The 17,095-nt window shown below is 41.2% G+C and overlaps 2 protein-coding genes across 2 annotated transcripts in view; one reads left to right on the forward strand and one right to left on the reverse strand.

Moving 5' to 3' along the window:
- LOC310989795 (uncharacterized protein) overlaps window positions 1-17,095 on the forward strand; it is a gene marked incomplete at both ends in the record, with an annotated part of 133,069 nt that overhangs the window by 61,584 nt on the left and 54,390 nt on the right. The gene's annotated exons all lie outside the window — the stretch shown is intronic.
- LOC310989430 (heat shock 70 kDa protein 1-like) lies at window positions 10,622-13,711 on the reverse strand. Its single transcript, XM_083976501.1, has 2 exons — window positions 13,534-13,711; window positions 10,622-12,650 (listed from the first exon to the last, which is right to left on the reverse strand). The coding sequence occupies exon 2, from the start codon at window positions 12,625-12,627 to the stop codon at window positions 10,708-10,710; it is 1,920 nt and encodes a 639-aa protein (XP_083832627.1). The 5' UTR covers window positions 12,628-12,650; window positions 13,534-13,711; the 3' UTR covers window positions 10,622-10,707.

Raw genomic sequence — 17,095 nt, forward strand, 5'->3', positions numbered from 1 at the left:
AATCCCCAAACGATACATGCAAGCCTATTTTTTTATATAATGGCCCGAATATTTTTTCCGCCGAAAAAAGTCTGAAAAAGACGGATCAGCGGGTGACACCAAACAACTTCTGCCCCAGCAAGTCAGAGCTTTTATTTCTCTCACACTCACACACAAGTGACCTGGAGAGATGCAGCCGCATCTGACAGGAGGATCGCGCGTGTGTGCGCGTAGCGTGTGTGTGTGTGTCCCTTCCACTACACAAAACAGCTGATCGCTGATCTCTGCCACTCATTTCGCCGCGGCACAATCCTCTTTTTTTCTCTCCTTTCATCAGCTCTAAACTCACTCTTCTGCACCGCGATTACAGACCACAGCGTGCTTTCCAGCAGTAGGCTTTATATTTTTTTTTTTTTTTTTACACATAGCCTATTTTTATTTTATTTTTTTCAGAGCACTTTCTATGCGCTAACGTCAGACGCACGCTCATCCGTCATGACGTCGGTAGATCCTTTAGTCCGCTGTCATAATAGCAGTGTGAAAGCGAACTTTACTGGACTATATGGAAACAATGTAACAAAAAAAAAAACTATTATTAGGTGTGAAAGCGCCCTTAGTCGTTTTCTCCCCCAATGACGGAGGTTGACCGGCCCGTGAGCTGCTGCAGACTGTGGGAAGCCCCGCTCCTCCTGCTCGCTGCTACCACATTACCTCCAAAAACGTCGGAGAAAATCTCCAAACAGGCGATATGTGGATAAACTGACCACAGACTGGGGATCTAAACTGTGACTTTCTCGCATAAAAAATATTAAAACTTTAAAAAGTGACGTGTTAACAGCGCTGCAGCAAGAATTACGGTAAAATAGCTTTTAGCTGCTTAGCTTTACAGCTAGCGCTGCTGGTTGCTGCCAAATGCATTCTGGGAAACAAAGATCCTGGATGACTGAAAAGAGGGTTCACTCCTTTCATTCTGCAAAACAAACGGCCCAGGTGCTGAGACCGATGCACAGAGTGAAGCCTCTTGTCATCCAGCCTGGTTGGAGGCGAGAGACCAGGAAAACAAATACGTGCGCATGCACATGGCGATATATCGAGGTCGTAAAAATGATCGAGTTCATTTTCATTTATTGTGCGATTAATTGATTTATTGATTATCGTCCCAGGCCTATTATACGACGTGTTTGAAGGTCGGCATCTTCTTGTCAATAGAGCTGAAGCGCTCTGCATGAACAACTGTTACATTGGGAACTGGCACAAACCTAAACCAAGGTTTGTAATTCAGTGCGTGACATGTCTTTGAAACGAATCAATCAGAGCCTCTGCTTAGATATTTACATGTGCTCACGTAAAGAACTCCATCATGACAAAAGAAACAGTGCACAGCAACAGTTTTAATGAACTGCCTGCTGCTGGATCACAGTCTCATCTTCTCCATGTGTCTCTATGGGCAAGATTTAAATCAAAATGTGAAAGTCTAACTCAGTGAGTAAAAAACAAAACAAAAGAACACATAGGATTAAACAGAGCGTGATGAAAAATATATAGATAACAAGTCATAACTAGAAAATTTCCTCTCGGGAAATTTTGAATGGGCCACGGCTACTGCCGGTTGTGCCATCTCTGTCAACATGGGAATCAAACCCACGATCTTAAGGTCAAGATAGAGCTGATCAGACAGACACATGATCATCTTTCTATAAGCACTGATATGGAGGAGCTGTAACCACATTAGGTTACCTGTGTGTGTGTGTGTGTGTGTGTGTGTGTTTATCTTGTGTAATAGGGCCAGGACTCAATTAAAACAATTAATCTAATTAATTAGAGGCTTTGTAATTAATTAATCGCAATTAATTGCATTTTAATCGCATATAAATATTTGACCTGAGAACAGTGAGAAGCATTTTTTTCACATGGATTTTAGTATACCATTGAATGACTGAATAGCTTAAGCAACAAAACATAGTTTTTTTTTTCAAGGTGGTACTTAACCAAGACCAACATGCAAATTATCGATTAATTCATTAATCGATATTTGATACAGATTTAAATGGTCTTTCCTGCCAATACACTATGATGATTACTGTAGTATTTAACTAGGCTACATAAATCACAGTAGCATAAACTGATTTATTGAACGGACCAGGTGATGGGCATTTGACGCATTTGACACCAACAAGGTTTAACTTTAAAACCAGATTAAATCATGGTTTAAGTTTAAATTCTGTTGCACGTTAACTGTGTTTTAATCACATGAAGGTGTGTGTGTGTTTGTGTGTGTTTGTGTGTGTGTGTGACTGTAATCACATGAAGCTGGCTCTAGAGTCTGTGTGTGTGTGTGTGTGACTGACTTGACACATAGTTAGTTAGTAGCTGCATCCTGTGTCAGTCTGATTTAGCTGTGTCTGTGTTTATAAACATTTAAACGAGCGCCAGGTGGATTGTTTATGAAGTTAACGAGCTCTGGCCTGAGGATCAAAGAGGTTACCACGGCGATAGGGGCCCCCGCAAGGCTGAGACAGACAGAAACGTGGAGAAAAAGAGCCATTTTCTGCCTCTGCACCGGTCTCACAATTAGGCTTAGGGTGAGAAAACGGTAACTCCTATCAGAACAAAACACAGATCAACGTTGCTCTAAGGACTTACTGAAACTTTTGGTACGATTTGGTGTTTCTACAGTAAATATTTTGGCGACGCTGGCAGTTTTAAAACATCAGGCCGTTCTGCTCCTCTCAGAAAATATTTATATTGGAGTCAATGAGGAGCAGAGACAGACGTGGCCGCACTTAGAGGCTCAGAGTTTAAATTCTGTAAGTCTCTCTGATATTTTGAGCAGATGATGAGTGACAGGACAAGTTTGTCTTACAAATTCTGAAAAAATTATGTGTGTAGAGTGTAAATTGTGGCCGGGCCGAGTTTGGAAAGAGAAAAAATCTGGAGTTTTTCTGGCATCTCTCCCACTCTAACCGATGATGTCACGCACTCTGACACGAACATTCCGTCCAATACACACCCATTATAATCTCATAATTTCTCCAAAAATGATCATGGTCATTGATCAGGGATTGATCAAAAACTATATGACCTATCAAAACGTGGAGTAATACGACAATACACAAGACTTGTGTCTACTGTTTAAAGTTTAAATGGAGTCTCTAGGTGAAAGTATGCCTGAGCAGTAGACGTTTGTTAAACTCCAATGATTGGTCTTTTTCGGTCTTTTTTTTTCGCCCGTCCCATTGACTTACATGCAAAATTTTGCGTAGTTTTTCGCGACTTACGTCGCGAAAAATTCGTACACTGTTGAAAAAAGTAATAGCACACCGATCCCGATCAGGACACACGTTTTGATATATAATATGTCCTGCAACTCTTCGAGTTGCAGGACTAGTTGCGAATCGAAAGTCGGCCGGAAGTGGAAAAATAACTAGAAAAAGCATTTCCAAGAATGGAAATGGTGTGACTGCTGATAGCAACTGAACGCTGTTGCAGAATTAGCAAATAGTGCAAGCAGTGATCACCATACAAATTTTTTACCAAGGTCGGAATCAAACCCACAACCTCATGGTCATTAGACTTCCACTCTGCCTCTAGGCCACGGTGCACACACAGTTAACACCAAGAAAGCTTGAGAGTCAAGCTTGAATGACTTAGAATGAAAATTTCTGTGAATTTCAGGCTGAGAGCAGCAGTTTCAACATGAAGCAAGTTATCAGAAGTCAACAGAGGACAACTGGGAAAATAATTCACTATAATTGTTGTTGAGGCAAGATTTGAACCAGCAACCTTCAGGTCTCCAGACCAGCAAGCTAACCACTAGGCTACAGACAGAGACAGTATGTGAGGGGTAAAGAAAACCTTTGATAAGAGGATCACTGGCTTCTGCTTAAAAAAAAAAGTAAGGAATCGTGGCAGAAAAAGTTAAATATTTTAAAAAGTATAAATAGTTAAAAAGAGAAAAGTAATGCCGATAAAGTTAAAAAAAAAAAGCTGCACGTTTTGATATATGAATTGTTGAAATAGCACAACACCTAACACACTAACCATATGGCCACAGAGAACCTGAGTTACAATGAGCTTTATACTATGAGGAATCAAAGACTGCCCAATGACAGCTGAATAATTGGAATCAAAAGTCAAGCAATGATATGAAATGACTGAGGCAGGAATCGAACCCATAACCATATGATCACTAAACCTTTACTCTGCCACTCGGCTACAGAAAGCACACTGCTTTCAAGACTGTTGTCATTCATTGTAATGTGATGATGTGCTGCAAACTGGTATGAGTAATCAAGGAGATAACAAACACCTGTAACCAATTGAAGGCGGTGGAGGAGAGCAGAATTCAACATAACATAACAAGAGTTCTTCCCTTGGATTCGAACCAGTGACCTTGGGGTTGGGAAGCAGCCACCCTACCCCCTACACTACAGTGAAGTTGTGGTGAAGAGAGGTTGAGACTTTGATGAATGTGAGATTTTTCAATGATTCTTAAAATAAAGAGAAATTAGTATAAATTAGCCACACCAAGCAAGAAGAGGACTTTTTTGTGACCTGTGACTATTTTTTGGTGAATTAAAATGAATTAAAAAGCACTTAACAGCAAGTTACAAAGTTGAGCTCCTTCTCCTGCTGATGTGAAAAAAATACATTGAGCTGAATGAGAGCAGAGAGCTCCCTGGCTGCATTTAAAAAATATTTAAAATTATTATCTAAGTCTCTTTGCATTTTTGACCAGAATTTTAGCCAGAAGACAAGTGTGGCTACAAAACTGGAGAAAATAATTTGTCTAGAGTTTAATTTGTGGCCGTGCTGACAGTTTAGCCAGAAAAACTCTAGAATGTTTTTTTGCCTCTCCCCACTCTGACACCACTCTGGCTCTGCTCGTTAGACGCAATACACACCCATTATAAAGCTGAAAAAAATCAGAAAAAGTTAAATATTTTAAAAAGTATAAAGAGTTAAAAAGAGAAAAGTAATGCCAACAAAGTCCAGAAAAAGCTGCACGTTTTGATATATGAATTGTTGAAATAGCACAAAGTATGAAGGACTAGAAGAAGACCGTAAAAAGGCGGAAGAAAATGGCCAAACAGAAGAACAATAGTGTGACTGCTCAGCAGTCACACTAATAATAAGAAGAAAAAATCCACACAATAACAGTAGTGCCCGGGCTTCGCCCGGGCACTGGTCCCTGCAGCTATTTCATAGCTGTTGGGACCAGTGCCCGGTGCGATTGCCCGTGGCCCTAACTAGAAAATTTCCTCTCGGGAAATTTTGAATGGGCCACGGGAGCTACTGCGGGTTGTGCCATCTCTGTCAACATGGGAATCAAACCCACGATCTTAAGGTCAAGACAGAGCTGATCAGACAGACACATGATCATCTTTCTATAAGCACTGATATGGAGGAGCTGTAATCACATTAGGTTAACTGTGTGTGTGTGTGTGTGTGTGTGTGTGTGTGTGTGTGTGTGTGTGTGTGTGTGTGTGTGTGTGTGTGTGTGTGTGTGTGTGTGTGTGTGTGTGTGTGACTGTAATCACATGAAGCTGGCTCTAGAGTCTGTGTGTGTGTGTGTGACTGACTTGACACATAGTTAGTTAGTAGCTGCATCCTGTGTCAGTCTGATTTAGCTGTGTCTGTGTTTATAAACATTTAAACGAGCGCCAGGTGGATTGTTTATTAAGTTAACGAGCTCTGGCCTGAGGATCAAAGAGGTTACCACGGCGATAGGGGCCCCCGCAGGCTGAGACAGACAGAAACATGGAGAAAAAGAGCCATTTTCTGCCTCTGCAGCGGTCTCACATTTAGGCTTAGCATGACAAAACGGTAACTCCTATCAGAACAAAACACAGATCAACGTTGCTCTAAGGACTTACTGAAACTTTTGGTACGATTTGGTGTTTCTACAGTAAATATTTTGGCGACGCTGGCAGTTTTAAAACATCAGGCCGTTCTGCTTCTCTCAGAAAATATTTATATTGGAGTCAATGAGGAGCAGAGACAGACGTGGCCGCACTTAGAGGCTCAGAGTTTAAATTCTGTAAGTCTCTCTGATATTTTGAGCAGATGATGAGTGACAGGACAAGTTTGTCTTACAAATTCTGAAAAAATTATGTGTGTAGAGTGTAAATTGTGGCCGGGCCGAGTTTGGAAAGAGAAAAAATCTGGAGTTTTTCTGGCATCTCTCCCACTCTAACCGATGATGTCACGCACTCTGACACGAACATTCCGTCCAATACACACCCATTATAATCTCATAATTTCTCCAAAAATGATCATGGTCATTGATCAGGGATTGATCAAAAACTATATGACCTATCAAAACGTGGAGTAATACGACAATACACAAGACTTGTGCCTACTGTTTAAAGTTTAAATGGAGTCTCTAGGTGAAAGTATGCCTGAGCAGTAGACGTTTGTTAAACTCCAATGATTGGTCTTTTTCGCTCTTTTTTTTTCGCCCGTCCCATTGACTTACATGCAAAATTTTGCGTAGTTTTTCGCGACTTACGTCGCGAAAAATTCGTAGACTGTTGAGAAAACTGATAGCACACCGATCCCGATCAAGACGCACGTTTTGATATATAATTTGGCCTGCAACTCAGGAGCGAATCGAAAAGCGTCCGGAAGATGAAAAATAATAAGAAAAAATCCACACAATAACAGTAGTGCCCGGGCTTCGCCGGGCTTTGGCCCAAAATTATGAGATGTAAAAGTAAACTTAGCTTAAATAATGATAACAAAATCGAAATGGAAGAATATGAGATAAAATAACATATGAGATTTAAAAAGTCATTATGAGTCAAATTTATTTTATTGAAATGTATTCAATGGTGTTTCTCAAACGTGGCTTGTCAGACGACTCATGTTTTCTAGAAACTCTGGAGAAAATGTCCAGTATCAGCTCATCAACTCACTTCATCTCTATCACAACAATGTGCACAAGATCCTCCCAACTCATGTTTGGACAAAGATACTGAAATTCACCTGTTGAAGAAAAAACTCTTCTTTCTGATCATCAATGAATTTATCTTCTTCTTTTATTCTTTATTCAGATTGTACAACTGCAGGTTGTCAGAGATCAGCTGTTCTTCTCTGGTCTCAGCTCTGAAGTCCAACCCCTCCCACCTGATACACCTGGACCTGAGACAGAACAACCTGAAGTCTTCAGATGTGAAGGATCTGGAGGATCTAGTGAAGAGTCCAGACTGGAGACTGGAGACTGTGAGGTCAGTAGGGGGGCGGAGTCAGTCTGTGCTGCTTTCAGCACTATTGTACTAAAGTCAGTGTGAGACAATAACAGAGACAACAGTCAGCCAATCAGAGCAGAGAGAGACAACAGTCAGCCAATCAGAGCAGCGAGATGACAGTCAGCCAATCAGAGCAGAGAGAGAGAGACAGCAGTCAGCCAATCAGAACAGAGAGAGACAACAGTCAGCCAATCAGAACAGAGAGAGAGAGAATGTCAGCCAATCAGAGCAGCGAGATGACAGTCAGCCAATCAGAACAGAGAGAGAGACAACAGTCAGCCAATCAGAGCAGAGAGAGATAACAGTCAGCCAATCAGAGCAGAGAGACGACAGTCAGCCAATCAGAACAGAGAGAGACAACAGTCAGCCAATCAGAGCAGCGAGATGACAGTCAGCCAATCAGAGCAGAGAGAGAGAGACAGCAGTCAGCCAATCAGAACAGAGAGAGACAACAGTCAGCCAATCAGAACAGAGAGAGAGAGAATGTCAGCCAATCAGAGCAGCGAGATGACAGTCAGCCAATCAGAACAGAGAGAGAGACAACAGTCAGCCAATCAGAGCAGAGAGAGATAACAGTCAGCCAATCAGAGCAGAGAGACGACAGTCAGCCAATCAGAACAGAGAGACGACAGTCAGCCAATCAGAACAGAGAGAGAGACAACAGTCAGCCAATCAGAGCAGAGAGAGATAACAGTCAGCCAATCAGAGCAGAGAGAGATAACAGTCGGCCAATCAGAGCAGAGAGACGACAGTCAGCCAATCAGAGCAGAGAGAGACAACAGTCGGCCAATCAGAGCAGAGAGACGACAGTCAGCCAATCAGAGCAGAGAGAGACAACAGTCGGCCAATCAGAGCAGAGAGACAACAGTCAGCCAATCAGAGCAGAGGGAGACAACAGTCAGCCAATCAGAGCAGAGAGAGACAACAGTCAGCCAATCAGAGCAGAGAGACAACAGTCAGCCAATCAGAGCAGAGAGAGAGAGACAACAGTCAGCCAATCAGAGCAGACCAGATGTTCATCAACACTCAGAGACTCTGTGTTTGAGTGACAACAGTGACTCATCAGTGACTCACCTTCATGACTCAGCACTTTGTTTCCACGGCGACTCAGTGAAATGTGCAGAGTGAACAGACTTGATGCTAAAAGTCTGTGCAGGTGTGTGAGCTTCCTGCTCAGTGTTCACTCCAACACGTTAACATGAGAGCTGAGAGGAAGCTGCACAGCTGCTGCACATCTGGACTGAACAGGACTCAAGTCCAGCTGATGGAGTCTCTGATCACTGATCAATCACTGATCCATCACTGATCAATCACTGATCAATCACTGATCTATCACTGATCAATCACTGACCCGTCACCTCTGTCCTCTGCTTCTCTTCACAGATGGAAATAGAGACCTACGTCCTGATGGAAGTGAAGAGGACTGTGTGTGTCTCTCAGTCAACCATCTTCCCTGTGTGTTCTGGACTGACAGAGTTCATCACATTAATAGATGAAAACTGACCAGAACAAAATGAGAGTTTAACTAAGTGACCAAAATAAAATGAAACTAGTTTAATGACCTGGATCATGACAGTGAGAAATTTTATTTGCAGTTGAATAAAGAGAAACAGGCTTTGACTTTTCACAATTTGCATTTTTCTGTATATATTCAGGTCATGTTAACTGGGTTACAGTTCAGCAATATGTGTAGCCTAATACTTTCACATACTGTTTTTTTTTTCCACAAGCTTTTATTTTGGAAGAGCTGATGCACACCTGTAAGCCTCAGTGACAGGTTCAAAGAGTTTTATCTTGTTGTTTTTTCATGTGTTTATCTCGTTTTTTTCTCCGTTTCTGTAGCGGTGAATGAACTTTGTTGTATTGTCACAATTTATTGTGAAAGAACAGTGATGTTCACAATTAACTGAGGTTTTCAGTTGTTGTTGTTGTCGACTGATTACACCACGAAGCTCCAACTGATTAGTCGACCATTGTTTATGAATGAAATCATAGTGAAAATCAGTTATTCCCCCTCTGGGTGGGGTCCCTGAACGCCACACTGAGAGCTGCTGGTTGTTGATCAGTGTCTCATGCACAGTAACAGTTGGACTTCACTCCATTGTCCATTAGACAGCTGCAGCTAATTCAAAACGCTGCCACTCGAGTCCTCACTAACACCAAGAAAGTGGACCATGTCACCCCAGTCCTCAGATCTCTGCACTGGCTTCCAGTTTCTCACAGAATAGATTTCAAAATACTGCTGATGGTTTACAAAGCATTAAATGGTTTAGGGCCAAAATACATCTCTGACCTCCTACTCAACTATGAGCCGCTCTCAGATCATCTGGTGCTGGTCTTCTATCTATACCTAGAGTCAGAGGTAAACAAGGTGAGGCAGCATTTAGTTTCTATGCACCCACTATCTGGAACAAACTCCCAGAAACCTGCAGGTCTGCCAGAACCCTCAGTGCCTTTAAATCAACATTGAAGACTTACATCTTTGCTGAGGTCTTTCATTAACTGCACTGTAACATTATTATTATTCTGTTGTTTTACATAGCCTATATATTTTTTTTTTTTACTAAGTTTTAGTTGTTCTGTCTCCCTTTCTGTTTTACTTCTTTTTATATCTGTTTTAATATGTTTTATGTTTTAATTCTTTCTCTTGTCTGTTTTTAAATAATTTGCTTTTTATGTTCTTATTTTGCTAATATGTAAAGGACTTTGAGTTGTCTTGTTGCAGAAATGTGCTATACAAATAAACTTGCCTTGCCTTGCCTTCACTGCCACCCTGTGGTCAGAGTGAGGAGCTGCAAAACCTTTTACTAAACAGAGTTATTGTTTGTTCTGAAAATAAACAAGTGCAACTCAATGTTAGAGTGATAATTACTAATATCAACATCACACATTACATTACATAATCAACAATTGATTAATTCAATCAATACATTTTTTTTCTCTTAATATTATCACATTTACTCTTCACGTTTATTTTTCCTGAGAGTCAACAACTCCACAGTCTTCAAGTAATATTAATATTTGTAGTGATGAAATTGAAATACAAGAGAGTATTAAAGAATATTATATCACCTTTGTCTGGATCAATTTATTCAAGTTTCCTCTGTCACATTATGAATTCATCTGTTCAGTCAGCCTCCCATGGAGTTTAAACGTTATGAACTTTAAAAACCAAATCAGAGTCAATAACTTTTTGTAAAATCTGTTGCTGTTTTCTCAGACATTAGTTCTTCTTGAGCTGGAATTTAATCATAATAATCATCATAATAATAATGTATTAACTACAACTATAAACATCCAAATCAGACGATGATGAAATAAAAAACAACCATAGAATTTAATTCAATTTCTGTTTTTTATTATATTATACAACTTTATAAAATGTCCCGTAAACCAGCGGTGAAAAATACATTCACATTTAATAAACTTTACAATTTACACATGATCCATAAAGTATGAGTCCGTATGAAGGGCCACTTTAGTCCACCTCCTCAATAGTGGGCCCCTGGGAGCCGGCTCGTGCCTGCTCTCCACAGCTACTTGCAGGCGTTCCTCCCTGATACAACTTGCTGATGATGGGGTTGCACACTTTCTCCAGCTCCTTCTGCTTGTGTTGGTACTCCTCTTTATCAGCCAGCTGGTTGTTCTCCAGCCAGGTGATGGTCTCATCACACTTCTCCACCACCTTCTTCTGGTCCTCCTCACTTATTTTGCCCTTCATGTTCTCGTCCTGCACGCTGCTCTTCATGTTGAAGGCGTAGGACTCCAGGGAGTTCTTGGCAGAGACCTTGTCCCTCTGGACGTCGTCCTCGGCTTTGTACTTTTCAGCGTCCTGCACCATCTTCTCGATCTCTTCTTTGCTCAGTCGGCCCTTGTCGTTGGTGATGGTGATCTTGTTCTCTTTGCCGGTGCTCTTGTCCACCGCGGACACGTTCAGGATGCCGTTGGCGTCGATGTCGAACGTGACCTCGATCTGCGGGACGCCTCGTGAAGCGGGTGGGATTCCCGTCAGCTCAAACTTGCCCAGTAAATTGTTGTCCTTGGTCATGGCCCTCTCCCCTTCGTACACCTGGATGAGGACCCCGGGCTGGTTGTCGGAGTAGGTGGTGAAGACCTGGGCTTGTTTAGTGGGGATGGTGGTGTTGCGTTTGATGAGGGACGTCATGACTCCTCCGGCTGTCTCGATGCCCAGGGACAGCGGTGCCACGTCCAGCAGCAGCAGGTCCTGAACGTTGCCCGAGGTGTCGCCTGAGAGAATGGCGGCCTGGACGGCGGCGCCGTAGGCCACCGCCTCGTCTGGGTTGATGCTCTTGTTCAGCTCTCTGCCGTTGAAGAAATCCTGCAGCAGCTTCTGGACTTTGGGGATTCGGGTGGAGCCTCCCACCAGGACGATGTCGTTGATCTGCGCCTTGTCCATCTTGGCGTCCTTCAGGGCTTTCTCCACCGGCTCTAATGTTCCCCTGAACAGGTCGGAGCACATCTCCTCAAAGCGAGCCCTGGTGATGGAGGTGTAGAAGTCGATGCCCTCAAACAGAGAGTCGATCTCAATGCTGGCCTGGGAGCTGGAGGACAGCGTCCTCTTGGCCCTCTCACAAGCTGTGCGCAGCCTCCTCAGGGCTCTCTTGTTCTGGCTGATGTCCTTCTTGTGTTTCCTCTTGAACTCCTCCACAAAGTGGGTCACCATGCGGTTGTCAAAGTCCTCCCCACCCAGGTGAGTGTCTCCAGCCGTGGATTTCACCTCAAAGATCCCGTCTTCGATCGTCAGGATGGACACGTCGAAGGTGCCTCCGCCCAGGTCAAAGATCAGCACGTTGCGTTCTCCTGATTTAACCTTGTCCAGACCGTACGCGATGGCGGCCGCCGTCGGCTCGTTGATGATCCTCAGGACGTTCAGTCCCGCGATGACACCGGCGTCTTTAGTGGCCTGTCGCTGGGAGTCGTTGAAGTACGCCGGGACCGTGATGACGGCGTTGGACACCTTTTGGCCGAGGTAAGCCTCAGCAATCTCCTTCATCTTCACCAGGACCATGGAGGAAATCTCCTCAGGGTTGAAAGCTTTGTCCTCCCCTTTGTACTCCACCTGAATTTTGGGCTTCCCTCCGTCTGAAACCACCTTGAAGGGCCAGTGCTTCATGTCCGCCTGCACCACCGCATCATCAAACTTTCTTCCAATCAGTCTCTTGGCGTCAAACACAGTGTTGCTGGGGTTCATGGCCACCTGGTTCTTGGCTGCGTCCCCAATCAGTCTCTCTGTGTCAGTGAACGCCACATAGCTGGGGGTGGTCCTGTTGCCCTGGTCGTTGGCGATGATTTCTACTTTTCCGTGCTGGAAAACCCCCACACAAGAGTAGGTGGTGCCCAGGTCGATGCCGATCGCTACACCTTTAGCTGCAGACATTTTGGCTGTTTGGTATTTGCGTCCTGAAGATGCAAAGACACATGAGAAAGGAAAATTAGAAATGTGAATACCTTCAACAGTAACTATGGCTTCTGCATGGGCATACACTGAAATACAATACAATTTATTTAAAAGACAAAATGACATCATACAGTAGAGCTTTAATAAAAAGGCCTAAATAAACTATTTTTAGATTAGATTAGATCGTCTTTATTGTCATTGAAAAAAAAGAATTCAACAAAATTCACGTTGCTTCTCCGCTGTGGTACCACACAACACACACAAGACAGAATAAATACAAAACATAAAACCTATAAAAACATCACGAGATAATAATAATAATAATAATATAATAATAATATATTTGCGAATAGTTTGTAATTTTGTAATCAAAACAAGTGAATTTAAAAAATGAAACTAGAAATTACTTTTAAAAAATGTCATGGATATTCTGCATTGTTTTGTATGTCTCACTGCTCACTTCTTTTTTCTTTCTTTTTTTTTTTTTTTTTACATCCATAGACCACACAGTGTTTTCAGATTTGATGCATCATGGTCCTAGTACAATAAATCCAACATTAGGACAATCATTATTTGAATGCTAAATCTATACAGTCAAATAGGCTCGTTTCGATCTTTACATCTATAAACTTCAATCCGACTCTAGCAGACTGACAGCACGGCGGATTAATATGACGACGAAATTACACTTCAACTTTTTTTTACTTTTTACTTTTCTGACGTAATTTTCAGGTAAGAGAACAAAATGGTCCGGTAAATAGCCAGTGATCAACATCTATCACACAACTTTAACAGCGTTATTATTTCTAATCCACACAACTGCAGAGCCGATATTTAACACAAAGTTATGTAGACAAAATGAAAAAAGAGCCGTCGGTTACTCACTCTCGTTGAACGATGGGAAAGTTGGAGGAGAAATGAAGCGTTTCTTCTCTGCTGCGTCGTCTCTCCCTCTTTCTTTTCCTTCTCCTTCTGTCTCTCTCTCTCTCTTTCTCTCTGTTTCTGCCCGGTCTCTTCCACCGGCGCCGTTATTTACTCTCCGCTCCTTCTGTTCTGGCTGATTCTCGAGCTTTCGGTCCCCATAGAGCCTCTCGACCAATCACAGAGCTTTAGCGTCCTCCTCGGCGTGATGACGTCACCGACAACGTGTCAGCAGAAGCTTCTACGAGCTTCTGGCATGAATGAATGAAATGTGTCCTGTGGCTTGTGGTAACGTCAATAATGATTGAGAATATCTACTCACGGTACCAAGAACGGTGGCAGTGTTAGTTGATCAAAACAAACAGATTGATTAGAAGAAAAAAAATACGTAAAGACGATCGATTACAATGACCAGTGACTGTGTTTAATCTCTCACAAGTCTCAAACAAGACAATTAAAAGCTGAAAAATGGTCTAATGGTATAATTCAATGTAATATATTAAGTAAACATGTATTGATCATTGTTGACAGGGTATATTCTTTTATAATTTGAATATGGGGAATTATATAATTTGCATTCTTGTGCTTCAAATTTAATTAATTTTGTATATTATATGTGAAATGGAGCACTGTTCACAACATTTTACTCAGCGGGATTAATAATGTATTTCTGATTCTTATAATCTTTCTTTCTTTTGTGCGTGTGTGTGTGTGTGTGGGAGTGGGTGGGGGGTGGGGCATATTTACGACATCAACTATTATATGACATAATGTAACTATCACTGTCAGTTAAATTAAGTAGGCCTACTGACCAAATGCCTTTGTCCATCCTGTTCTTATTATACAGTGACTTGTTTTGAATAGTAATATATCTGTTATTTTAGATTGGTGTGTTATGTGGAGTGAAGTAATGATTTATATTAATTTCCAATATTAAAGCACTTTGTTTGTGAAATAGTGACAGTTTAACAGGGAGTTTTCCAATAATAAAATCACAGAGGTTAGGTATCTTGGAAATAATCCTAAAGATATAATATAATGTTACTGTTGAGAAAGGGTTTTTGCCAATAAACTATTAAGGTTTCGTTTAGAGAATCAAAATCAATTACTTGAAGGTCACCATCTTTGTATTGATTAATTAACTCAGCTTTTTCCATATAGTTGTAGCGCCCTTAGTCTTACTGGAAGGAAGCACACTAATGATGATTACATTCCCTCCAGGTTGGGGAAGTTGGACCCCTTAATAATTCAATTGAAAGAGTAGCATGAAGTTGATCACAAGAATACATTTGCAGTGTATGGAAAGAAGTACAAAAAACAGCTCTTTAAAAAAAAAATGAAATGATAAAGTTCAAATAAAAGTGTCCCTTCTTCTGTTTTAGAAGAGGGAGTTTAGTTATGTGTCTTGTCTAGTGTGTGTGTGTACTGTTCATATACTGTAACTACCCGGGTAGATTTTGTGTTGTTATGTTCTTATCTGTGTCAGAGAGTGAAGTGAGTCGGTGGTCCGTCGTTCTCCAAAGTGGATCCCATGACTGGCCACACCATGCTCCCTTTCCATCCATAGTCGATCCCAGGGTTCAGAGTCTGAATGATCAATTCCTTATCTGGCAAAAAAACAAAACAATCTACACTCAATACTGCCATATCTCTGTTGATCACATGACCTCACACTACTTTTACTCTGAATATCTTCCATGTACCCAGATGCAGGATATACAGTGTTCCAATCGTTGTAAATGATACAGTATACATTTACAGTATAAGTACTTAACCATGACATAATGATCCATCATTAACTTACATTTTGACATGGACTTTATCTTTGTTTATGGCAGCTACAACAGCTCTTTTAATCAATATTTATTTATTTATTTTTAACTGTAGCATATCTCTAGTTTATGTTCTTTTAACAGTAAATGAACTGTATTAAATTACTTTATTGACCAACATGAGTGTTTACACAGCTACAATGAAGTAAATCACATTGGGTGCATCACAATCATCAGAGAACAATTATTATCACACCCTGACATCATGTCAACAGAAAAATATATCATGTGCCATCTCTTATTTCCTTCACTAACTACTGTGGTGGTATGGTGCCCTGTTACACTGACCAACATTGACGACTGAAAGTGATGCTGCGTTCGATAAAACTCGGACTTCAGAGAATCTCCCAGTTGAAAACTCAGGCATTACATTACAAAGGGCACAAAAACCTTTTTTTTTTTTTTTTTTTTTTTAAGACAGACAACTGATTCTCAGAGAAGTCGAGGTAGATTTTGGTTTTTCCTCCGACTTTTCCGGAGTGGGAGCTCCGACATGAGGTGGCGTACTGGCGTTAGGATCGATTGCACTTTTCCAAGTAGGAAGTCGGAAAACTCCGAGTTCCGACTAGTTGTCTCGAACGCAGCATAATCCCTGAGTTGGCGCCACCCGCGACTAGCGTTAGCATCGCGCTAACGTAGCCAGTGATCTCTTTATTAAAGTCATTTTTACACAATTCACAGTGATATAGATAGAACCACAGCGGGTTAAACATTAGAAAACATTTCCGTCACTCCGACTGGTTTTAGGAAAGTACCTCAATAAAGGCATTTTCACAACAAGCTAGCAACAAGCTAACTAGCCTCTTAGCATGTAGTGACCAGTTTACCAGAGTTCACACAGAGCTCAGCCCACAGGTGAAGCAGCTCCTCTCATCCAAAATAATACACAAGAGATTAAGAGATTTATTAGACAGTGCTCTGAGGAGATAAATCACTAATTTACGACCTATAGCCTACATCGCATCTCTTACCAGTGTTCGTCAGCTCATTTAGTAAAGGGTCGCTCTCTGATAAGCGTCTCGGTCAGAGAGAGAGCGCCAAGTCATCATGGCAATGAGGGGGACACACTATTTAATGACATTAATGGGTTTAGAAAAAGAAAAAGAATCCCAAACACAGGCACAATTAATCTAGTACATTTTTTTTTTACATAGCTTTATTTGGAATAAGTAGCCTACACATCTTAATAGCCAAGCCTACAGGTGCATCTTAATAAATTATATCATGGAAAAGTTTATATCATTAATTCAATTCAAGAAGTAAAACTAACACATTATATATAGATCCACTGCACGCAGAATGAAACATTTCATGTCTTTATTTATTTAATTTCTCTTCATTGTAACAATAATTGCTTACATTTAATGGAGACCTAAAATTCAGTACCCCCCCTATGTCTCTTGATAACAGTAAAGTTCAGTTTGACATACATTGTCTTCCACACATTCTTGTTTTCTCTTTATACAGAAAAGAGAGTATTTGATCCAAAGGGCCAAATTGTGTACCACTACTATCACTATTACTCCTTATTGTGTGGGTTTATGTAATTAAAATAATTGTATGCTCCATCTTCAGACCAGAGTATTACAGAGCAAATCTGGTTGTAAGGTCTCTTTGTCATTTTGGTTCATAACAAGCTCATCAAATTAAACCACCATGTAAGACCCTTGAGGCTGCAAACAACAGTTATTTTT

Source organism: Trachurus trachurus (genome assembly GCF_905171665.1).
Source record: "Trachurus trachurus genome assembly, chromosome: 8".
Taxonomy (NCBI): Eukaryota; Metazoa; Chordata; class Actinopteri; order Carangiformes; family Carangidae; genus Trachurus; species Trachurus trachurus.